Source organism: Crocodylus porosus, unplaced genomic scaffold, assembly GCF_001723895.1.
Source record: "Crocodylus porosus isolate Cpor-Errol unplaced genomic scaffold, CroPor_comp1, whole genome shotgun sequence".
Classification (NCBI taxonomy): Eukaryota; Metazoa; Chordata; order Crocodylia; family Crocodylidae; genus Crocodylus; species Crocodylus porosus.
The window spans coordinates 189,583,190-189,608,453 of NW_017728886.1; the positions used below are offsets into that span (position 1 = coordinate 189,583,190).

A 25,264-nucleotide genomic window follows, 5' to 3' on the forward strand; every position below is an offset into this window, starting at 1 on the left:
TTAGCACCAGAGATTTGATTTATAATTGCATAGGATACTGGCAGTTGGGTTCTTGGTACAACAGATGACTCGCTTCAGCATCCAAGTCCTATGCAAAGTACTCTAATTCAGCATTTATTCATTAAGACCAGCTAGCAAGAATTGCTTCAAAATCTATATTTAGCATAAACTATATACAGTTTAAAAAGATTTAAGGGAAATCTTGTTAAAAACTCTGAATAATATTGGAATTTTGAGTGTACAAGCTTGCCATTCTAAACCATTTGATTAAATTTAACCATAGGAAACTCTTCCAAAACCTAATGAAGCAGCAATTACATCTGAAAAGGGAGCCAAGCCAAAAATTCTACCAGTCCAATATCTCTTTCAAACATCATGCTATGATATCTAATCTCCTTGGTTTTGATTTTACATGTACAATATGCATTGGCTCCGTAAGCTTCTGGAATCATATAAAACAGTTATATAGGTGACTATGGCCTTACTTATCCTTTATTTAAGTATGCTGAAAGCTAATTTAATATTTGTACATTTTCTATTTTTTTTAAAGAAAGTATGATAGAGTAAATTTTTAATTTTTTAAAAAGAATTATTAAAAAAATTAAACAAATGCATGAAACAATCTAGATTAAATTTAAAATGATTTAAATATTTGTAAGGTCTAGTTACAAAACAGTTATTATTCCCTTTTTGTGGTATTGTAACACAAACATAGATGAATACTTACAAAACAAAATGGAAAGCAATAAAAGACTCAGGAATAAAGGAAATAATACATTTCTTAATTTCTGTTTATACATATTAAATATATATAGGTCCTATTCTGCTCTTGCCTTTATTGGTGCAAATTCAGAACTAGTGAGAGAAGACCATGCGGTTACGTTGAGTCAAGCTAAATCAGAATCAAGACTCATAATTTTTCCTGTCCTTTAAAAAACAATACCCAACACTAGACAGTTGTTAAATTTGCAATAGCCTTAGCAGAAACAGACTACTCAGTCTTTTTCATTATCACTGTTATCAGCACTATATAGGGGCAACACTTTTTAAAATTTAAGTAGTAGCTGGAGGAATCCAAACACAACAAAGTCAATAGAGACAATCTTGTTCTAGTTCCAGGTTTTAAACATTTCTTTATCACATGCAATAGAACATTTTTTCATAACAATTCAGAGGTCTTGGGATACAGTCGGCAGAAAAATAATGTTGAAAAGCAATTCCTCACATTTGGCTTTCACCACATCTAGTGCAAACAGTGAACTTAAACACGAAAATACAATTTGCTCCTTCTAAAGTCTACATTCTTATCTCTTGAAAGAACACACATTCATTTCCTATGCCTCAAGGTAAAGACTGAGGCATCTATCACAAGTACAGTGAATATCTGAAGGATTTAGAAGCAATCTTTTCATAATATTTCTTTGGAGGGGAAGCAGGGTTATGAGTTACTCAAAATTCATAAAGATTATTAAGTTTACATCCACACAGCAGATATGCCACCATTGAATTTCCCATCTATGGTGTCAGTATTCCTATTTCCACCTGCTGAGAATTTATCTTTGGTTCAAGACCGTCATCCATTTTGTGGCATCAGTGCTCTACTGCACAAAATAGAGGTTCTGTCCCATTAAAGTAATGAACTGCTTTTAATGGGGCAAGCCCATAATATCCACACCGAGTTCACAGTGCTCTCTTTATATCCTTTCATTTAAGAGATTTTAACAGGCAAGTAATTTCTTACATCAGCAGGTTTGTTCTACATTATCAACTCAGATATTTTCATACACATGTTCAGGTATTTGAAAGATTGCCCTACTCCCTAAAGCCCTGCATATTACTGGAGTTTTCACTGACAGCAGTGACCCTTTATGATAAGAAAAGCTGATCAACTGCAAGCTTCCCTATTGATGAATCCAACTATTCTGCTGGTCTACACTAAAGCCTATGGGTTTTGTGTTTTTCTTCTTAGTCTTCTTTGAGGCCAGTGGAAAGTTATGAAATAGATTTTTCTAGCCCTCCCAGGAGCAAGGCCAGGTTCACAATTTGACCTCAGAAACAAAGCAGTCCACAAAAAGCCAGAGAGCTTGACAGAATAGAGTATTAGTCTCTTCTGCCTAACATAAAGTAAACTACAACAAGTGACAGAAGGTAATATTATGAGTGGGAAATGACAAGCAATGTATCAGGACTGAGGAAAAAATAATAGGATTTCACCATATTAAAAAAAAATGCACCAATTTTTTTTTCCTGCTATCATTTAAATTATCTAAGGTGGAGGCTCTCTTTGGAAAGGAGAATGCTCTCATTTGGAAGAAAAAATTTTTTGCAAGTCACCGGGAAAGAAAACAAACACACATTATATTTGTTTAACAGAGAAGATTATTTGTGGGTTTTTTGATCATCTAATTCTATAAGCAGCTCTGGCATATACTCAGGTACTATAATGTAAAGCAATACACAGAATCCCACAACAATACATGCTAATGAAAATAAAAAAACCCCTAAAGGCCTGAATCTCTTTTCACTAACACTGATGTAAATCAATTCAATCAATTGAGGGACACTGATGTGAAGAAAAGAATCAGGCCCCAGTGCTTTAAACAAACTCTTCAAAATAATTTTTGGAAACACAGAGACTGTTTAAGTGTCAATCCAGGACCTCAAAATAGGACACCAGCATAATTAGAAACAATCACTTCCATGATGACTGTATGGAACAATCACTTACATGATGACTGGAGACCAAATATGGTCCTATCCTGCATATGTAAATATTGATCTCAGCTGGAATTGGAGTACAAAAGTGCTACAGTGTCTGACAAAATTAAAGGACCCACTTTGTCATCAGAGACCAAAGGATTTAAATGGCTAACTCCCATGAATACTACAAAGAGTTGCATGTGTAAAATCTCATGCACACTGATGGGAGAACAAACCCTGAAATCTCCATGACCTTGCATAATATGCATGCCTATACCTTTAGCCCCTTGCATATAATCAGATACAATTTTCAGCTGCCTGCACTTCACCAGGCATTCAGTTAGAAAAAGCAAATTTTGGGGAAGAGAATGCTAAGCTATTTAGACAGAAGGTAGTGAATCAAAAATTGCAAAACTTCAGCTTTCAAAAATAGCCTGAGTGACCTCTTACAATACTCTGACCACTCCATAGCAAGCAGGAGGCAACCCCTGTGAAGAGCGAATTCTGGCAAAGTTCTCTCTTCACAGATGATGCACAGCTTAAGCTATAATGAGTTTTTGGGTTACAAATGCTGAACGCATTAATATTCCTTGATGATAATTATCACAGTATAAGCACCTTTCCCAATGTGAGTAGCATAAAGCAACTGAAGCAGCATTTTTACTACATTTGAAACAAGCTGGAAAATGGGATTTTCTACTCTCGTAACCTGAGGTCAACATACATCAAGCTATGCATATTAAATACATCTACACCTATATATCTCTATATCCATTTCTATATATTTGTGCACATGCTTAGTCAATTAATATTCCCGATTTTTTCATGTATGCACATACATTTTTATTGTTTCCCATGCAAAATAATTCCTACATTTTTAAATGGCAAATCATTGAAAAGGCTGTGCAGACACTGCTTTGCAAATAAAACATGTTTCTGTGAGATCTGAATACTTTGGGCAATAATGCAGATGTAATAGGAGGGAAATGTAAAAGAAATTTAAAAAATAGCCACACAAATTACATATAAAATGAAAGGATGGCATTCCTGCCCTTCACCTTTGTTTGTTCAAAACTAACATAATATTTAAAGTGTTGCTCATGGCGACCATCCATATCAATCATCTTATGTATTTCACCTTTCTAAATACAGCTTCTTCATGGGTCTAAACCATAGGAATCAGTACATAGCCTGAGCAATAGGAAGGGTCCTGGTGATACCTCTCAGAACTGGAGGAAAGAAATCTTCTGTCTAGGCCTAGGGAGCCATTCTGTACTGGCAGGCCTGAGACTGCAGTACCCCTGTGCCATCTGTAGTCCATCCCTACCTTGGGCAATATTTGGTACAATACCCAGTTGGACTCACCATGTTTTTGCATACCCAGAGCACGAACAGCATAAAGGGGCGTGCACCAGGGAAAATTGTGAGCCCCACAAAATGCAGAAGTACATACCCTGCATACAGAGCCTGGAACCCCTTGTTGGGTGACACAAAATTGCCTTCTTAATTTATTTTAAATAGGCAAAGTTATATTTTAAGCTAAGACCTTTTAATTATTATACGTATTTACTGAGGATTAATTAGCATGTAACAAGAATCTACAACACAGAGACATTTATCAAAGATGACTAGATTTCTAATGATCAATTATTGTTTGATTAACATCATACAACAACTGTCTTATTAAATCTCTATTTCAAATCCTGGAGACCTAAAAGTGTTATATATTGATTTACTACGTTAATCTTAGAACAGGGTAGCAATTGATCTTTGCCCTTCCACCACCCTAATTCTAAAAGTGTCTGTTGTTAAAGCCTGTATATTGCAAATGCTTTAAAAAAATTATACTGCAAGTTGTTTTTTTTTAATGTTATAGTCCTGTTTTATTATTCTGTGCAAATAACCTCAACAGAGCTTTCTTTTAATGCTGACAAAAATGGGAGTCAGTTAGAACCCTTAATCTGAAAAACGGGAATTGATTCAGGTGTTTTGTGGGTGTGAAATCTGCTGAATGTATTTATGCCATGTTATCCTGCACTTCATTTAGAAAATATGCCATGCTACAACCATTTCAAGAACTGAAACATAATTTTTACTTATGTGCTGCAGAATGCCTTAAAATCCCATTTGAATATACAGCAAGGTTTTGAGGGAACCTTTGCTAAATATTTAACAGCACTATTGGCTTATTAAATACTATAATGTGAAAGCCATGAAAGGATGATATACAGTGCTTGCCATTTTTTTCACTTAACACTGGTGCTTATTTTGAACACTGTACAAGCCCATTCATCAACAGAACTGATGCAGTCTAAAAAGTACTCCTTAGCAGATAAATGTGGCGAAAGCACCTTTTATTAAAACAGGGCTAAAATTTCTCTGGTTAATTGCAGAATGTGTGTTTCACTCTGGCTAGAACAAACTCAGAAACCAATTTAAAAGGGGACATTTATAAATGAATAAATGATACAATGAAGTCATGTTATAACCTTGAAAAAAGAGCTAGGCACAGTATACATGCAGTTTCAGTTTATCATATATAGGAACTGCATGGCTGCCCATTTTACAGGAGGAAAATTGAATAAATTTTTATGTACATCAAAATGCAATTGACAACGAGGTAATACACTGACAATCATGTTAAAATATATAGATTATATAGGAAATATTTTATTAAACACCTTCATTAAAACAGAGTCAAAGTATATGCAACTTAGTTCATAGTGATAGACAGATAAATATACGGTCTGAATGACTGAAAACAAATTTAAATCACCAATGATAAACTAACAGAAGAAAGGTCTTTCGCCATGGAATTGCCTCCAGAGTGTGCATTTATTCTGTAAACCCTAACAATGATTATCTGTCCTTCCAGTTCTCAGTGGAGACTCCTGCTTTTTGAAAATGTCTTGTGGTGACTTACTAAATTCAGGCTATTTCAATTAGTATTACTGCACATTAAAAATTAATTGTATTAAAGAATGGATTAAGGTTTAAATTTCAATTCTAGAGTGTATGCGCTAGAAATGACAGCTAAAAATCAATGCTCCCTGGCCCATCATCGGAAGTATGCACGACCAAATAGTGTGGAACTGGCGTCACTGATGCAGCAGTTTTAAAAGACTTGATAGTTCAATTCAAGGTGTGTCAGTTCTAATTCCTGATTTAAATTTGAATGCTACACAGTCACAATACTAAGCAAAAGAAGAGTGGGAGGAAGAAAAAATTGTACTGCAGCAGCAACACCCCCCACCAAAAAAACCCAACACAGTCCCTAAAAAGACAATAAAACGTAACTTGTTTTTCAAATAAAAATTCATGTATACAGTACCACCAAAGAAAGATTTTGACAGAATAAGCACTTGAATTATTTCATCGTAAAAAAAGAGTTTTTGTTATTTAGGGTGTGTTTTTCTTCACACGAACCTGTGATAACAAATTAGGCTTTTCTCCTACAAAAACATAACCATGTGTATGGCTTTACCACAGCAGTCCTGTGGAGGTCACTCATCTGAATAAGATTATATAGTTATGTCTGTGTTTACAGGAGCAGGGCCGCATAACTGAAATTCAGAGGTGCACAAAGGTGTTGAGAGAGACTCTCCGTACCAGGTTAAAATACATCGACAGGGATGAGTTGAGGCTGCAGGTTAAAAAAATGAGCTCTAGGCCTCTAATGGCCTGACAGTGGGGTTGGACAGACGGGTAAGAAGGGAGGTAGTCATGAGGCCCACCACTGGACTGCACAGTTACTAGAGTTCCCCTAGAAGAACTCTAGTAGCTGTACAGGTCATGCAAGGAGGGCTGCAATTTCTGTTTCTTTCTAAGGAATGAAGGGCAACTCAGCATGCTGGGGGTGGTTTTTGGCACAATAGTACACAGGGCAATTACTTATTATATATGTGGTGCAGTGAATGACTGTGTTCCATTTTACCATCTGAAAAATCTCTAATAATTTGCTCTTATGATTAGGGCTTCTTCTGAAACCATTGAGGCATACAGCCTGTTTGCTTGTAGGGTACCCTATTACATTGTGGAAGGCTGTATTTGTATCTTCATACAATTTAGAAAGAAAAAATATCTTTAATAAAAAACTTAAAAAAAAAACATAAAAAAATCCCTAAGGTGAAAATGAATCTTTCTGGAGATGCTTTAAAGTCACACTGCAAGATCATAAATTTGTTACTTTCTTTCTTTTAACTTGGAAATTGTCAAAAGCAAGGAAGGAACTAAAAGGAAAAAAATCCAATTGCCACACTCTCCTGAATGTGGCAATGTAAAATGTGTATGGGATAAAGGAATGGAGAAAACAAACTATACCTGCTATAAATTAAATATTGTTTCAGTTTAAAAATTGTTAGTGAGAAAATTCTGTCATTTTTATCAGTAACGAACTTATTTGTTTAAGGGGTAGATGATGAAGAATACTATGAATTTAGTCAACAAACAAAACTGGCATCAATAAAGTACTGCAAAGCCACCCAGGATACCAGAGTTTGGAATTGAACTGTGAATGGTATGTACCTAGGAGAAAAGATGATGTCCACAATGTTTCTAAAAATCCCCTGTGCTTCACTGATGTCCAACAGCAAATTCAGCACCAAGAGAGTTAAGAAGATGGGAAGTAATAACAACAATAAAAAAATAATCTGGTGCAAATGGACCCCAAGGTGTAGTAGTCATCCCCATGCAACAATCACCCTTCACTGCAATTTACTGATGTTGCTTCATTACAATACAGCATATAAAGGGGGCAATATTCTCGCTCACTATTTAAAGCTACATGATCTGCAGCACCAGCTTTATCTGGTATTGGCCCAGAATCACAACTAAAGAAATGACAATTTCAGTGGAGTCTACTTAAAAGTTCTTGTCAACATGCAAGCGTGTATATGTATACACCATGCATGTGTGTGCGTGCGTGTGCTCGTGTGTGCATGAGAGCAAGTTTCTTTTGAAGAAACAGTAGGCCAAGGTTCTCTATCAAGGTGAAAAATGTGATTGCATAATTCAATAAAACACAAAAGAATAGGAAGAGAGAAATGTAAAAGGCTTAGGCCAAGAAGAAAGGACATATTTTTAATCAAGACTTGAAAATAGATGGGGACAGACAGTCAAAGATACAGAAAGATTTTTTTAGGCTACAGTATAAGACCACAGATGAAATGGCTTTTGCACCAACAGCGACAATGGCGGTGATAAGAGAGTCAGTTTCTCTGCAGCTGTAAACTAGATCCTTTGACTTATGGGCTCAATTTATAATGGCTGAGGTACTGGCTTCTTTGAGAGAAGGGGCTGAAAGAAAGACAAGCCATAATATTAAGAAAGTGAAGGCAAGAAATGAGGGCAGGTAATAGGGGACAGAGCACAATAAACTGGAAGGGGGACTTTTAATTGGTTTCTGAAAAGAAACAATGGAGTTGTTTGTGGCGGTTGGTGATGCAGTGGCAAGAAATAATTTTCTACCCAGGCTGAGCAATAATAAATTATACAAGCAATAAAATACTTATTATAAAATCATAAATTACATTATAGTAGCTTTTTTGTAGTCAGAGCATTTTACATACACTACCTAATTTATTCTTGAAAGGCACCTGTAATTTGGTATTACCCTCATCTGCAAAACAGAGAAGAGAGCTTAAGTGACTCAACCAAGGCTGTGGAGTAAGTCAGCCTAAAAATTGTAATTGCAACTTGGATTTCCTGCTCCCTTCATGTTCTCTCAACCGCATTACCTTCTTGATCTGTAGACCAAAGAGGTTGGAAGGAAGGTAGGCTGAAAGGAGTGGCAGTCAAAATAAGAAGAGATATAGTTGTGGAAGAGCACAGTAGCAAAGGAAGACATTGGGGACTTACTGATGTGTGCAGTACTCTGGAAAGGATGAAAGCACGTACCCAAGATAAAATTCACTGAGATAATCAGAGTCAAAGAATAAACCAATGAAGTGGTCAAAGAAGAGAAACAGGAAGTCTAAGTTGACTACAGAAACAAAAGGGGAATTGTGGTATTTCAAAATGCTACTGTCATTAAACAGAAGTATTTTCTTTTTGAGACATTTGGTTGAAAGAAGCCAAGAGTCTGCAGAAAGTTTGCAGAAAGGGTGGTCTAGGAAGAGTTATCATATATGCTGAAAACAGGCACTGGTATTATCAGGATAGAAGTGGCAGTTGATGATGTTGCCCCAACTGGTGTATCATGGAGAAGTCCTATTGGGTCCAATTTCTGCGTGTGTATATGCACGTTCATAGTCTAAATGCAATGGCAAATAAAAGGTAAACAGCTCTTCCCATTGTAAATACCTGCTATCAGCTACTCAGAACTTTCCAAAACATGTTGCTATTGGGCTGATTTTTTTCCAGGTCAGGTCCAAAGGTGATTTTTTAAAATAGGTCAGCCGTTTTATAATAAGAGCAGAATAACAGCAACAGCAATAATAATAAATACTATCTCCATTAAATCTTTTAAGATTTCTGTTACAAAGAAGAAGCAGTGACATGATGGAGGAGGGGGGAGTTAAAAGTTCAAATTTGGCAGAGAATTGTCAGTCAAACAAGCAGCAGCATATTTGACTGTTCTGGTAAAAATTGGTTTCAATTTGATCATGTTATGACAGTTCGAAAATAACACTTTGCACTAAGTGGTATTTTGGGTAGATTTTTTACTAAAGCTTGAAGCAAAGGAAAAGCTGTGTTACCCCTTTGTGAGGGGCTAATTTAACTGTGCAGTAAATATGAACATGTGCAGTGAATGGAGCAGGGCTTCTATTGTAATCTAGGATTTGTTTGGGTTTTTTTTAAATCTTGAAGTTGTGTAATACCTCGGTTTGCATGTAGGTGTGCAGTGGAAGGCAATAAAAATGTAAGCACTGAGGATTTTTTCCTCCATCCTTCTGGATGAGTGGGGGCTAGTCAAGTAGTAATGTATCAAACAAATACTATTATCTTCTTAAACTTTGATATTCTAATGAAATAACATTGTAAGGAAACATTCAACTGAACAATTAGGCACTCAAAAATAATGAATCTAACTTTAAATGTTTTAGATGTGTCCTTAACTCCACTCATTAGGCATGCATTTCATGAGAGTTTTCAGTTATATACAGTATTCTCTATTTTATAAAGCATGGTCTGGTGTCATAATTCTGCCTGCAAACTTGGAATCTGTATTGTGTAAGGGAAGTAGAGTTAGTGGATCAGTATTTTGAAAGAGGCCTTAACTAATCTGCGAGGGTCAATGTATAGTGCAGTCACTTGGGTTAATACCACCCATGTGGGTATATAGCAACAGACCTTAACTCATGTCACCATCCCTCAGCCCACTGCTTCATTCTCCGCTGAAACTATCATACCATCCTCAACTGCTCATCCTAAAAAAGGGATGTTTTCTTTTTTTTTACCTCCCTTTATGTTGAATTTACCCCCAAAATTATACTGGTCTGAGGCCCTAAGACTAGAAATTGTTCCGCATCAGTAGTATATTTAAGATCTGGTATTTCATGGCCCTGCAGCACTGCAATTGTTATCTTTATACCACTGGGAGCATATACTGTATCCGTTCATAACCAGGAACATCCTGATTTTAAAGTCTTGACACTTTTATGCACAGAAAAGCTCATTTAGATAATTTTTAGATTTTTAATATTTCTTAAATATTTTTCTCACAGGCCTGTACAGTTGGATTTATGATAACTAAAGCATCTGTCTTTGCAAGCCAAGGGATATGATAAAAAGGCCCAATAAAATGTTTTAAAACTCTTTTAAAAGTCTCCATAAGTTTTCTATACCATTCTTACTTATGGCCTCTCTTTAATATCTTATTCTCTCTCTCTCTCTATATATATATGTGTATATATATATCTGTATCTGTGAAAATGTGCATATATAAATACATAAATGCACACAGGAGACAAAGAGTTCATATTTCACGCAGTTACAGAAAAATATATATTTTAAGCAAGTACTGCTGTTTTAATTATAATGTTTTCATTTTCCTCCTAAAATAAACTGATATACAAACATGAACATACACACATTCTGACCTTACGCATTTTCTGCAATGAATGTAAAACAGAATATTTTTCACATATCATTCCAATCTCCAGTAAACCATCATTTAAAAGAGAATATACAAAAAATATAGAGCATAAACTACTGTAGCAATATGCTAAAAAGAAAGAAAGAAAGAGATACTTTTCTCAGTAAGGATCATTGAGTGTGTCACTAGTTAATTCCTGCTCTATGCTCCTCATTAGCATTACTCTCAAGTTTCTGGTTATCATATCCGAAATATTAAGACATAATAAGTACGAAGGTGCAGATAATTGGATATTAACCAGAACATACTTGACTGGGCAGGAGGTAGGGCCTTGCTTAAACTAATCCTGAAATGTATTAATCACCAATTAATGAATGGGTTTCAAATTCATTTTCTATTATAGAACACCTCTGAGTATCTAAGCTTTTTCTAATAAAATGAGTTGGAATAACAGGATAGGAATAAGAAACGCTCCAATCTGAGACTGGCTTGAATTAATTCCCTTTAGCTTGTTGTCAAGTACCTTGAAAACAAAAATTCTAGTATGGGTGTCCTTCTAAAAAGACAGAGAAAATCACCATATTTCAGGACATCACCCTTGTTATTTAAATTTGCTCTCTATGGCTAGGGACAGACATTACACATAAACCAGTTTAAGTGATCAAAAACTGAATGTAGTATCAGACTTAGTAGTTGAATGTAGTATTAGACTGAAATGATTTGGGTCAAACCAGTTTATGCAATGTGTGTCCCAGACCCCTTGATGGTTTAAGATTAACCAGACTCCCCCAGCATCCTGGCATGCTCTCTGGGCTGGGCAGGGCTCTCTGCTCCACAGCCAGAGCTAAGGCAGAGACTTGGAAGTCCAGAGCATCTGCCTGGCTTCTCTCTTCTAAGTAGGGATTATTCCCCACTCCCCTCTGCCTTACATAGACACCTCAGCATTAGCTAGCAGACCACATGCTGTGGGAGATGACAAGGGCACACAGGCTTTTTGGAGCTAATCAACAGGTAGCTTAATGTCCTTCCTTGGAAGAGCTGATTAGGAAGGGCTGTTTAAGAAGAGTTCCATTAGTTAATGGAGAGAGGTTTTGTTTTTTTAATGGGTGGATACACACTGAGTTAGGGGTGTTAAACAGTCCCTGCTGGGCTGCTCAGGAAGGGGGGGAATAATAAGAGCATCCTGCTGGGTCTGGCCACCACCCCTTAGTTCAGCCCAGTGGAACTGAAGGGAGAGCTGCTCTAGTACCCTCCAGCTTCTAGCCTGAGCCACTGCAGGCATGTCCCTGAATTTCCTCTGTCCAGAGAAAATGTCTGTCCACTTACAACCCCGTTCAGCCTAGCCAGGTTAGACTAACCTGCAAAGATTGAATCAATTCAGGCTCCAGCTTTTTGAATGTCTGTCCCTAGCCTATATGTTTAAAGGGTCAAGAAGAAGCGCCTTAATTCATCAGAAAATTGCCATTACACCATCTACTTGCTTAATTGCAATCGGAGATCTTTAAACAGGCAGTGTAAGAACTGAACAAACATGGGAAGCATATTACCAATTAACATAAAGTAATAATTTTCACTCCAAGGCAGGGCTTTTGACTTTTGTAAAATACTGCAGGGCACTCAGGTAACCTGAGTATTTGGAAATAAAAGCAAGCTGAGGTGGCTAGTACAAGACTGTGGGCATCTGAGCTCACCAGCCCCACTCCAGGATCAAGTTCCTTTGCTCATAGACTATACCTCGTTTTGCAGTACCCCAGCAGTCTTTAGAGTACTATAAACTAGCCAGAAATGGCTGCGTATTTAGCAGCCATTGGGCTATACAGCAGCAGACAGTTGTTATAAATAGCAGAAGGTTTTTCATTAATTAAATGTACTTAAAAAGCCAAAAATGAAAAAAAAATTAAGAGCATCCAAACAAACCCTTTATTTTAAAACTGGCTGTTATTAAATGCTCTTACTTCTCCAAGAATACATTTTAATGGATGCCTTGAATATATGCAGCAAATTGTTTTATGCTTTTTATTATTTGAAATAAGAATGCCCACTACTGTACCAGAAAAAAATTAGAGATCCTTACTGTTACTAATGAAGAAAATTATATCAGACATGGTTGAAATACTATTATTCCCCTTCCTCTCTTCTTGCTGTCCTCAGTGTTATTTACATTGATGTGAATTGCAAGTAAACCAATATTATCCATCTCTCTGTTTTCCCTTAATTTGTTGACTTTAATTTTAGTAAGTCTTAAATAAGCGCTTACTGAAGATGAAGTAAGATATGCAAGCAAGTAGTCCTTTTATCAACAATTTTGCCACAGAAATACACAAACATTTCAATGGCTCTTCATTAGCAAACAAATCAACAAGTGATATTTTAATGCATGACTTTATTCCATCTCTGTGGGGACTGTAGTTGAGAGTGTGATGTACAGTACAGAGAAAGGAATCATCAGCCACAATGTCCCAGGGCTCTATCCATTGAGGACTTCTCAGCCTCTGCTTAAAGAGTGCATTTAATTGACTGATAGACAGTAGCTTCTTTGTTCACAGAAGACAGCGAAGTAATGGCAGCTTGAAAATCGTACCATCTACAGGATCTCCTGAGACTAGTAACAGGGGGATATGTGTCAGGAATAAATAAATAATCTAATTATTAAGCCACTTCCTGTCAAGTTAACTCCAATTTGTTGGCTTTTGAAGGCAACAAAACGAGGCATTTTTCCTCATTATGCTTCTCTTTTTATACCACTGGTAATCACAGGCGGATTAAAGGGTGCCTGATTGGTTTTTTTGTCAAGGAACTGAGAAGCAGCCAACAGTACAGAAAAACAGAGTTGGGGTTAGAAGAAATTTCATGCTTGTCTCCTTTCCAGCTCCCTAACAGCCCACACTGCTGCCCCATACAGAGCTGCCAGCTGTACAGCAAATGTGTACCCCTCCAACTGCGGCCTACCAGGCCACAGGCTCCATCCTGAGAGCTGTGAGATACCTTGCAATCTTGGCAGGTAGCTACTGCTGTCATAGGCATAATTCTAAAGGTGACCTACGAAACCCCGTCAGCTCACCAAATGCAACAATATGAGCAGCTGAAGTTCGACACCCACTCTCCATATTGGCTTCTTTTGTTTTGTTTATTGCATTTAATGGAGTCAAAAGCAGGAAGAAACCTAAGGAAGCATCGCATCAATGAACCGAGGGTTTCTTTTCTGAGAATGAATACAATTCAGAAAAGATATTGCTGATTTTAATCATTTAACTAGCATTCTACATTGCTAGTTAATACATGCCAAAAAGACATGCTAGGGATACTGTCAGGTTTGCAATACAAATGGTCAACAACAAAGAAGAACAAAAGGTAAAGCTGATCCAGTGCCCCTGATTTTGTGGTGTGTAAGTAGTGCAATGCATGATATACCACTAACTGGCAAGAGTGTTATGCTTGCTGGATATCCAGGAGTGAGTTTGAAACTGAAGTGGCATTTTTCTCTTTAGATAACTTAGCTTTTGTTACACAAAATCATTGTGAAAATTACTCCTTGGAAACAAAACAAAATGGTTTTGGCTCATTTTCTTCCCATCCCCTTTATAAGAAATAACAACTAGGGACCATTTACCATGTATAATTTTTCAAAATGAAAAATTTGAGTTTCAAGGAGAATAAAATGTTTGAACTTCAAAAGCTTCTATATTGTTTTCTAAGTTCTCACTATGTGACTTTTTAAATGCCTTAATATTCTTTCCTGCAAAATCCTACATAAAAAGCAAACAACTGCTCCCAGGTCAAGCCCTTGAAATGTAGGTGTTAAATCAACAGTGCTGTGGACCAAAAAAATCCAACCCATTACCTGGAGGGGGGAGGCAGGGGAGTGGGGAGAGGAATAAGGGTTTGTAACTGGAACGGGTGACATAGCTTTAAGCACAGTGAACGGTGCTGTTCTAGCATGTTTACAGCTGCGTTTGCCCTTTCTGAATACATCTTGAATTTTTTGTTAAATTGCGCAGATAATTAAAGCCTCTTCATATTTACAGTCTGCTTCATTGGTACCATGAATTCTGTTTTCAGTTACTGTCTGCAAATTCCCTCTCTGCACAATTTCATACTAAGCAATAACACTTCATTTTACATAAGTTTTATCTGATGTCCCCATACAGAGCTGCCAGCTGTACAGCAAATGTGCAGTTCTCAAACTGAGGCCTACTAGGCCACAGGCTCCATCCTGAGATCTGTAAGGCACCTTGCTGTCATTGGCAAGCTTTCCCTGCTATCACTGTTACCATCTCTCCACACTACACACAACTTAAAATCATCTGATTATTAGAATTTGTGGTCCACACTCCATTTTATCCTTTATTTAATCTATCCCCAGATCACACATTTGTTTAAATGTTTTGGCTGGTTTACAAATCATGCAGCCATCTGCACAGTAGGTGTGACACCATTTTTTAGACAAAAGTTACATTACAAAATAACAAAGATAAAGTCATTTGAAATGCTTTGGTGTTTGTTATTCTGCCTTGTTTGTTTGGACCAACTCTAAGAAATAAATAGAATTATCTGTGTAAATCGATGAACATCTATGAAAAACAACACCCAGCAGAACGCAGAGCTTGCTCCATTACCTACGTTAATATCATGACAGCTGAGGAGAGATGACCTGGCCCACTTCTCATCTCTCCTGTACAGATGGCTATTAAAGAGAAAGTATCCCTTTTGTATGGTCCATGTAGAAACCCTTTATGGGCTTTTCAAATAAGCCAGCATTGCCCACATGAGAGTAGCTTTCTGTTAGTATTAAACAGCACAGATTTCATCTTTTTTTCTAACCTAGCTCCTCATGAAATAAACCAACATTTTATCAGATTTAACACCAAATGCCGACTTTCTAAACATTTTGTGTACGTCTCTGTGTCTTGCAAACAGCATAGCAAAGTTTTTCCAACTTTTTAAAAACTTCCTGCCAACGATGAGAATAAATGGAAGACTCCCAAGTACCTGAACAAATTTCTGCTATTTAAAGGGTCGGATCATTTTTTTTCTTCCTATAGAATGTTAATTTCCAGTTCTTGTTTCTGAAGAGTCAGTGAAAGCTGGTAGACAAAAGGAAATCAGCTCTTCTTCATCTTCTAGCGTACAGATCCATATCTTTGGACTTTCCCCCCAAGCCATGGAAAACCTCTTAGTACAAGAGACTTCACAATGTCAGTTTTACTGTATAGTAGTTAAATTGAAAATCTGAAGAGGTAATACCTGAGGTCAGCATAGTGCAACGAGTATTAGTCATATAGTGCAGCTTACTGTATATGTGAAAGGAAAATAATGTTTTTCATGACCTTAGGCATTAGACAAACTACAGAATGTGCGACTGTCACATGCTATTTGAACTAGGCTAAAATTTTACTGGTCTCTACAAAACTGATTTATGTATTTGCTTTGCCTATGCATCCATGATGTTCTCCACATGTAACAAAGTACATCGCATGTAAAACCAACAAAATGATTTATTTTTACAGTTTTCTTCTATCTATACATAACACACATGTACATGCACACATAAATATGCCTGGTGAAGGCATACATTTGATCATCATTGACATGTTCAGATATCATAGTTCTAGACTAAGAGGTATCTCTGGACAATTAATTAGTGCTTGCCATTTCAATGCAGAGTATTCATTTTTTTTCTAAGATGAATGAATGAATTAGTTCCACGTAAGTACTTTATTTTTTTCAACAGCTACTGTCTCAGCACAAATTTTCCAAAGTAATAGCAATCTATGGGTCTGGCAAAACACTAGTTTGGATCCTATTTCCTCGCTTTCTTCTTCATTACTTTCATACCCCAGGGTTTGGTGTCCTGTGTCCACCCCCCCCAGGCAATCTTCTTTGTTCATTATACAGCTACCTCTCCTGAAGAAAAGCTATACACACCAAACCACACAAAGATTATGTGAGGTATGACGTTTAAAGCAAATATGTTTTTTTTTAAATTTATATATAAAAAATGAACCGTGTTTTAATTTAAATTTCAGAGCTGTGAAAAACCACTGCATCCAAGTGGTGTCACGGTCTCTCTCCAACTTTTCCTCTGGACAGTGGTTAGCAGAGCCATGCCTTGCTTTGTGCAGACAATGTAAGTAGCAGTAAACTACAAAGATTGTTGCTGCTTTCCCCTTTTATCATTCTCTTTGTCAGCCTGATCAGCCCTCACTGGTAAATGTGCTGCTCTGTTGTGCACAGCCAGCGGCTCGCAATTTGCTCACTATGTTTCATGAGACAGTTGTTTGTGGCTGTTTGGAACACATTTACCTCTTTGGGGATTTATGCGCTAGTTGCAATGCCAACCTCCATAGTGATAGAGATTTCTTTCTAACTAAAATAGATAATTAGAGGCTGGTAATTATTGGTCAAGAATTATCAGAGTGAAAAAAATTAAGCTCTTCATAAATAGTTCTTGGCAATGTCATCTCTTTACATTATCTCATGCCTAACAGCACTTTATTCAGAGCACTTACAAATTTACACTACTGCTGTTGAGCCTCATAATTTTCTATGGGGTAATTCCTTTGCTGAGTTAAATACATGGGATCTCTCTTGATTCCGATTGTGTCTGGGAGGGCAGGGGGGCGGGGAAGGAGAGGGGGTATAAAATCTAGGAACTACAGCTATAATTTCATCTACTTTCGTTCGAGTTCACCAAGTAACAAAATGAAAGGTATAGGTGAATAAAAAATGTTTGCTGTGTCTATTTAAAATAAAAGGCAGAGGATGAGTGTCGAAGTGCAGCAAACAAAACACAAACTCCGGCATAGTCACTTTCTTCATTTTCAGGTCAAATGACAACTGAAAAATATGTGCGCAAAACAAAGGTACACCAGGAAGCCTCTCTCATCTCTACGGACTCTCAGAGATAGTATATTATCTTGGAAAGCTGCTAAAATGTGGTACATCCCATTCAAAGGGGAAAAAAGGGAAAAAGAAGCTCCTGAACAATTATACATATGTTTTTCTTGCTTCTTACTGAAATAATATTAAAGCATGTCCACATTTGGAATTTTTTGGAAAAGAACTAAGCTGTCAAATTCAGTTAAAAAAATTAATAAATTGTTTTAATAACAAATATGCTTTAATTTGGCAATTATCCCTACAAGCAGAAGTGTATGCCTACAGCTAAATCAAAACTTGCACAGAGAGATGGTCTATTTAAAAAACGAACCAATCACATACATGTTTTGCATCTCTTTTGTCCCACAAGCATCCTTTGGCACATTGGTTCTCAACCTTTTTTGACTCTAAGCACCCTTCATGGGTGTGTCCAGACATGCAGGCACAAACCTCACACTTTGCACGTTAAATTGTGTGTGGCACTGCTAATTTACAGCATGGAAGCAACATTTGCTCCCAGGATTTCCCGGTAGCAAAAAAAAAACAAACAGAAAAAAAAGTGGGGCAAAGCATGCAAAAATAGCATGCCCTGGGACAAACATGGAGTACTCACACTGACGTGCACTATGCCTCGAGACAGGGGAACAGGCAGCCCTGGGCTGGCTGCCTTCCTGTCTCCACGTGACTCAGAGCAGGGGCTGAGTACGCGGAGACAGTGGAACACCGGCCCAGGACTGCCTGCTCCCGTCTCGAAGCATGATTTGCCCCAGCCAGCCATGGACCACTGAGCCAGCCAGTCTCAACCACCCCTTGCGCTGAGGCACACTGCACCCCAACCAGCCACTCCATGGCTGGTATAGAATTAATGGTATATAAGTGATTCTCAACCCAGCCAGCCACACCCCTGCACTGAGCCCCTGTTGGCTAGCCCTGCACTGAGGTGCCCTGTACCCAGCCATCCCTCCCCCTCCTTTCCCTGCAGCACATGGAGCCTGGCCAGGAACCAGGAGGAGCTGGGCACAGCCAGGAACAAAGGGCATGTGCAGGGGCATGCGCTGCTGCAAAAAGTAGCAGCACAAATTTGTGCTGCTGCAAACGTATGCCTCTGCTTGTCTGGATGCAGCCTATGAGACTCAAGGAACCCCTTGGAAAATGTCAGCTCTTAGTTTTCATGCATTTTTTGACTATGGACAAATAATAATTATGCTATTGGAAAAAAAATCAGAAAGACCCACAACCCACAACAGGTCAAAATTTGTCTGACACTATGAATCCTACTTGACATCTCTTGGGTTTGTCTTATGATCATGTTTGCACACCTAAAAGTGTTAATATCATGTGGCACCACACAGCTCCTTAAAAGGTTGAGAATCATGTCTATAGCATTAACTATAGCATTAACTGGGCACAAAAAAAGAAATGAAGAGAAAAGAAAAGATGATGCTTGACGAAGTATATAGCATAGAGAGTTTAGAAAATTTCTGGTAGACAGGAACTCCTGAGCTTTCTACTTCTGACTGGCTCTGTAGCTCGGGCAAGGTGTTTTTCCTGTCCTCCTCTAGGTCTCTGCCTTTAATGCGGGCATAATAAATGCTTATTTGCTTACTTGCTTGCAAAGATGCTATGAGGTTTAAAGTTTGTACAGCAGTTTCAAAATGTAAAGTGTGATTAAAAATGATAACTATAATTACTGACAAGAGTCATCCCACTGAAATCCTTTTAATATGGGACTTGTGTAAAAAAAATGTAAATTATTTTGTTGTCAAAGATACTTAAGGTTACTCTTCATTGGGTCATCTGCAGATTTTATTTTCCATTAGGTGGCATAATCCCTCTTGTTGAATTGATTGAAATGTATAATAAAATCTGTAAAAACACTATATACCCTCTTAACAGAGAAGAGTAAGAGGCTTTTCAAATAGCCTCTAATCCCTCTTCCCCTGCTAAATGTCTAGTTGAGATTATATTTGATTAGACAAAAACACACACAGACACACAACCTAAAAATATCTACCCTCGGTGGAGATATTTTAGCCAACAAAGTAATACTGCTTGCCTTATTTAAAAGTCTAAGTTTCACACTGGGATTTTTTAAACGTATCTTTGCCTTAGTGACCTTCCATAATGCATCCGCTCTCTCTGGATGTTAACAACATGAATTCAATTTAAGACCTGGGATTCTTGGTCAATGGATGAAATAATTAAAGGGACACTATCAACCTGATTAGGCCCCCAAAGTGCCAAGGGCATGAACAAATTGTTCACTTTAATCAGTCAAACATGTTTCTATAACAGTGGTGCCCAGTCATTATCTGATGGAATCCCCTTGCAGTGGTTTGGTTCCACTCCCCTCGTTCCCTCCCGGCTGTTACCACATCTCCTATTTTGCCATAGTCCTTCTCCTACTTGTCAGCTTCTTATCTTCCACTTCTTGTGTTTTTATTTTATTGCTCTTTTTATATTCCCCTTTTAACTTCTGACTTCTTTAGGAGATAGGAATAAGGAGTTCCCTCTCTCAATACCCTCTCTAGTGAGAATAGTAACTTCCAGTGGCAGCTCCACTAAACCTGATCACATGTGTACTAACAACTTTGCACCGGAGCGATGCAGTCATTATCTGCACTAGTGCCTAGCAGTAGTCTGCCATGAGGGTAGGGACAGTAGTGAGTGGACCTTCAACTAAACTGCTGCTAGACTCAATGGCAGATAAGTACAGATGGTGAGGAAAGGTCCTGTAACTATCTTCATCACCATCACCATGCCCTCTTCACTCCTTTGATTTATGTGGAGCCCATTGGATATGAGATGTTAATCTCTATCTGTCTATAACCACAACTGAAATACTGGCAATGCCAGCATCATATTAATTAAAAGGGATAAAATAGCTCTTGAGATAGGATACAACTTCTGGACCTGTAGGATGTTGTTGTCCCCACAGCTAATTTCTTTCTCCTCCCTGTCCAGACCATTCTCCTTCTCCACAGCCTCACGTCACTTCCCCTGCAGGGGCAAATGCACTGTGTCCTAGCCTATAAAACCTTTTACCTGGGGAACGAAACCTGCAAGCACTATTTTGTCAGTGAGGTCCGGCATCTCTACTGCTTACAATTTTGGTTTGAGGGAGCATGTGAATGGAGGTGCTTCTAATACCAGGGTTTTATGGCAGACAAACAAGTGCTAATAGTTACTTATGTACTTTAGTTATTTATTTTTAAAAATAAAGAGACAAACACATATGTCTAACTGTGTATGTGTGCATGTATTTTATAGATGCATATGTGTACACACACGCACATGCACACACACACACAAATGTGCATATGTACTTGTTTTATATACTTTACAATAATATTATAGCCCTCCCCACCAGACACAATAATGTTAACCTTAAACAGTGGTGACATGTAGGGGGTGCACGGGGGTGCATGTACACCCCCTGAGAGTCCGGTGCACCCCCGACCAGCTGCCTTGCCACTCAGGCAACGGGTAGGGGAGCAGGCAGGAGCACCAGTGCCCCACCTCCGCGCGTTGGCCGGGGAGTGGGAGTGCCGTGGAGCACCTGGAAGTGACCATGGTGCTTCATGACTGGCCACACAGGGACCTCCCCCCAGTCAGTGACATTAGCCATGGGGGGATCCCCCCTGGCTAAGGTGGCACCAGTCACCCATGTGCGCCCCCTGACTAAGGTGGCACCGGTAGGCCATGACCTTGAACAGATTGATGAGGCCCCTTTAACCTATTCTGTGGATAGAACATGGTCTTGGGAAAGGTCCAACATGCCAGTGAAAAATGAAGTAAAGGATGAAAAAAAAGGTGGGGGAAAAAAGTAAAATTAGAAAAATAGCTAAAGAATGAAACAATAAGTGTTGAGAGAACTAACAGAACTGGAAAACAAACTTTTCTTCCTTATACCTTAGGACTAAGAACATGTTCAAAACACTGGACATCATTTTTTCTTTTAATTTCTTCTCTCCCCCTAAATAAATCCTGAATTTTCTCAACTAGGGTTGCATCATTAAGAGCTAAACTGTTAAGTCTGACAGTACAGATAAGAATCTTCCAGCGAACACAGATTATCAAAACCATGACCAGCAAATCTCCCTGTATGTTTTGTGAGCTCCTTTTTTATTTCACTGGGAAGATTTTGTATTAAGTACATGTAAATCTGTGTCACTATGGTTATGCCATGAAGCAATATCATGCATGATTACATCTAACACGTACTAAAAAAACAGGACCTCTTTTCCATTCAACCTCATCCAGCTCTCAGAAATAAAATACAAAAGGCATTACTCAGTTTGACAAAACCTCTATATTGATCATAGCTAAAGAGTTATTCTAATCTAGATTCATCTAGCTTTACCTTCCCCTGTGGCTCTCCCCAAAATAAAGAAAGAAAACCTGAACATTTAAGGAAGCAGAGGAACACACTCACTGAGAATCTGGTAAATGGAAAGCAAGTGGCAAGCAAGCACACTGTCTGAGACAGTCTGACATTCCAGTGCTATCCTTTGCTCACACAAAGAAAGGGTCCATCTACACAGTACAATGCAATGTCCTGCAGGGCAACTTGAACTAACTCAGGTATGGGAATGAGAATAATCATGTTAGTACAGCACTCTACCCATGCTAATATTCTCTGTTTCTCACCAGTGTCAATTAGCGCAGGAGAAAAGCATTGATACATCTATACTGACTTGCCAAGCTAATTCTTAATGACCTAGGTCAGCTATCTCTACATCCCAGTGTACTGTGACTTGTAGACATACCCAAAGAGTCAACTTCCACTTGCCAAATTTTCAGTATTCACTATTTGCTGCAAAAGCCCATTAAAAACACCAGGTTCAAATAAAACAACAGGAAAAGTGTGTTCTGTTATTTAAAATGTCCTGTTTTACAACTTCATGTTACTGATACAGACTGAATATTATGGAGCTGTTCAAATTATCTCTCCCAAAGATTTAGTATTTCAGAAATGAGACTTAATCCAACAAACAAACTGCTCAACTGTTTTGCAAGGCAAGCTCATAATTCGCATTTATTCATTTTTATGAAAGGAATATAAAATGTTCAAGCTTTAAACATATTAAAACTTATTAATGAAGTAGCTTGAGAAACAGCTTATTATGTTTTCTCAGGTAACTTTTATAGGCTGGCCAAATTACTGGAGCTCATGGAAGAAATTTACAAGTTAATTGTAAGAAAATATCTTGTAATGCCAGCCCAGATATATCTGAGTTATATGATTTTTTAAAAATTTTCATCAGCTGAGTATATGATTACTAACATCTCTGTTCTACTGTCCCCTGCAATTTGCACCAATTTTTTATGTCTCAACAAAAACAGTGTGAAGTAAGTATAAAAATCAATGACTCCCATCTTTGCCTTGCTATATGAAATTTGGAAAAGAGGCTAATAACAGAATAAGACAACTATGGCAATGTTATTGTATTAGCAGGGAAATGACGTGCTTGATAAATTTAATTGGCTGGTAGAACTCTTAGTACTATTATAGAGTGGTTACCAAATTGAAAACATTGTTGGGTAATCTTAAGGGAATAAGCAAATAATGGGAAAATATAAATATAAAAGGACTGCTTTTGTTTTATTATACTTCACAACTGTAACACTGCTGCTAATGTTAAGCCATGAATTCTAATATAAATTATTTTTAAAAATAGTATGGAAAAAATGCAGACCATTCTTGAATACTATAACTTAATACTAATGCTAATACTAACTAATTAAATAATAAATAATTTCTTATTTTTAAAAATATGCTTTAGTATTTAATTCTATACAAAGGCACACAAAATTGTTTCCAGACTGATCAAACACAACATACACTACTATTTTTATGGCCATTTGAATTATTTATGTTTCCTAATGACAAAAACTCACCAGTTTTGATTCTGGTACCAAGGTGCTTGAGCAGTACACAGTAGTGTCATTACCATAATAACTTCCGAAATTAAAACCTGTCTAAAACTCTATGGAAAGCTAACATCCAGTTCATTAACCATTCCTGTTAGTTTGTTTTCAATAATGCTAAAATGATTAGAAGTTTAATTTGTTAATCACCTGTGTTTTGACTGGCAGTAGATAAATAATTCTCTGCAGAAGTCTAAACTAGCCCTTGCAGAAAATAAAACATGCTAATGCTTTATCAAGTCTAATAATATGAATAAAAAAATCAATCATGCCTGGGTAAATCATTGAAGGTTGCACAATTAATTTCTCCTTAACTCTGTTTAATTTTACAGGCAACGATGAACATGTGGAGGAGATACAGTTATCTATCTTTAACAAGGTTTGGTGCTTCACTTACCAATCATGTGGTTTGCGACGTGAACCTGGATATCCCATTCATTGTAGAAAACCATCTGACACTTGATACACTGGTAGGTTTTCTTCTAAGGAGATAAGAGTAGAGAAAGTTTGTTTAAATGTATTGTCAAACTATTTTATTGAAACTCAAAATGGTGTAAATTAAAGTGGTAATTTAAAGCTTTCAAGCAGTGTTTTCATTAGGGTTTAATTATTAATATTAAGTAATAACACTTTGTAGTTTTGTACCACCTTTTATCCAAGGCTCTCACAGATTTTTACAAACAACAATTTTTAAGCTTCACAACTCCACTGTAACTGACAAGTACTGTTATAATGCCATTGTCTACAGATGTGATACAAAGAGTTCACAGAGGACCTGATCCTAAAACCACTGAAGTTAATGGAGGTCCTTCCCTTTACATCAGCAGGCTTGGATCAGGCCCTGGTCTGAAACTGTGTCACAGCTAGGAATTAGAAAATCCTAATCCCATTCTCCTTCATTCTAGCCACAGATATACAGTCTCTTTTAAAACATAAATCCAGCCATTCATTATACATGGCTATAACCTGTACAGGAGGGATCGTGTAGTAAATGGGGTGGGGGTGTAGCTCTCTGTGTTAAGGAAAGCTACATGTCCCTGCAAGCTGATATTGGCAACCAGGGTGGACGACTGGAGACCCCCTGGGTTAAAATCTGTGGGGATCACGGCACAGGGGACACAAAGGTGGGAGTATACTACAGACCACCCACCCAAAGTCCTGAGCTTGACCAGGAGTTCGCCAGGGAACTGGCTGAGGCCGCATACTCCAGGACCATGGTTGTCATGGGTGACTTCAATTACCCAGACATCTCATGGGAGGATCACTCAGCAAAATCTGAGCGGTTGCAAAGCTTCGCCTCATGCGTGGATGACCTCTACCCGACTCAAGAAGTCTATGGGCCAACGAGAGGCAAAGCGCTTCTTGACCTGGTACTGGCTACTAGGGATGACCTAATCGGCAACCTAGTGATCGATGGGAAGCTGGGTGACAGTGACCATGAGCTGATCACCTTCACCATCCAAAGCTGGCAAGTCAGTCAGCAACACAGAAGTCCTTGACTGCAGAAAAGCTGATTTTGACAAGCTCAGGAGGCTTGTCAGTCAGACCATGACCCCAGGGAGAGGGGAGTTCAAGAAGAGTGGTTGCTCCTCAAGGAAGAGATCCTAAATGCACAAGCTAAGTCTATTCCATCTCAGAGGAAAGGCAGCAAGAGGGCACAGCAGCCCCCCTGGCTCTCCAGAGACCTAGCAGACCTCCTGAGGCTAAAAAGAAAGGCCT

General features: G+C 37.9%; 1 protein-coding gene across 1 annotated transcript in view; it reads right to left on the bottom strand.

Annotated features, from left to right (window-relative positions):
• The window catches only part of ZNF521 (zinc finger protein 521), a 282,621-nt gene that overhangs the window by 118,816 nt on the left and 138,541 nt on the right, over positions 1 to 25,264 (bottom strand). Inside the window, 1 exon segment of the mRNA XM_019547159.1 lies at positions 23,943 to 24,027. Within this exon segment, the coding sequence (XP_019402704.1) occupies positions 23,943 to 24,027 (85 nt within the window).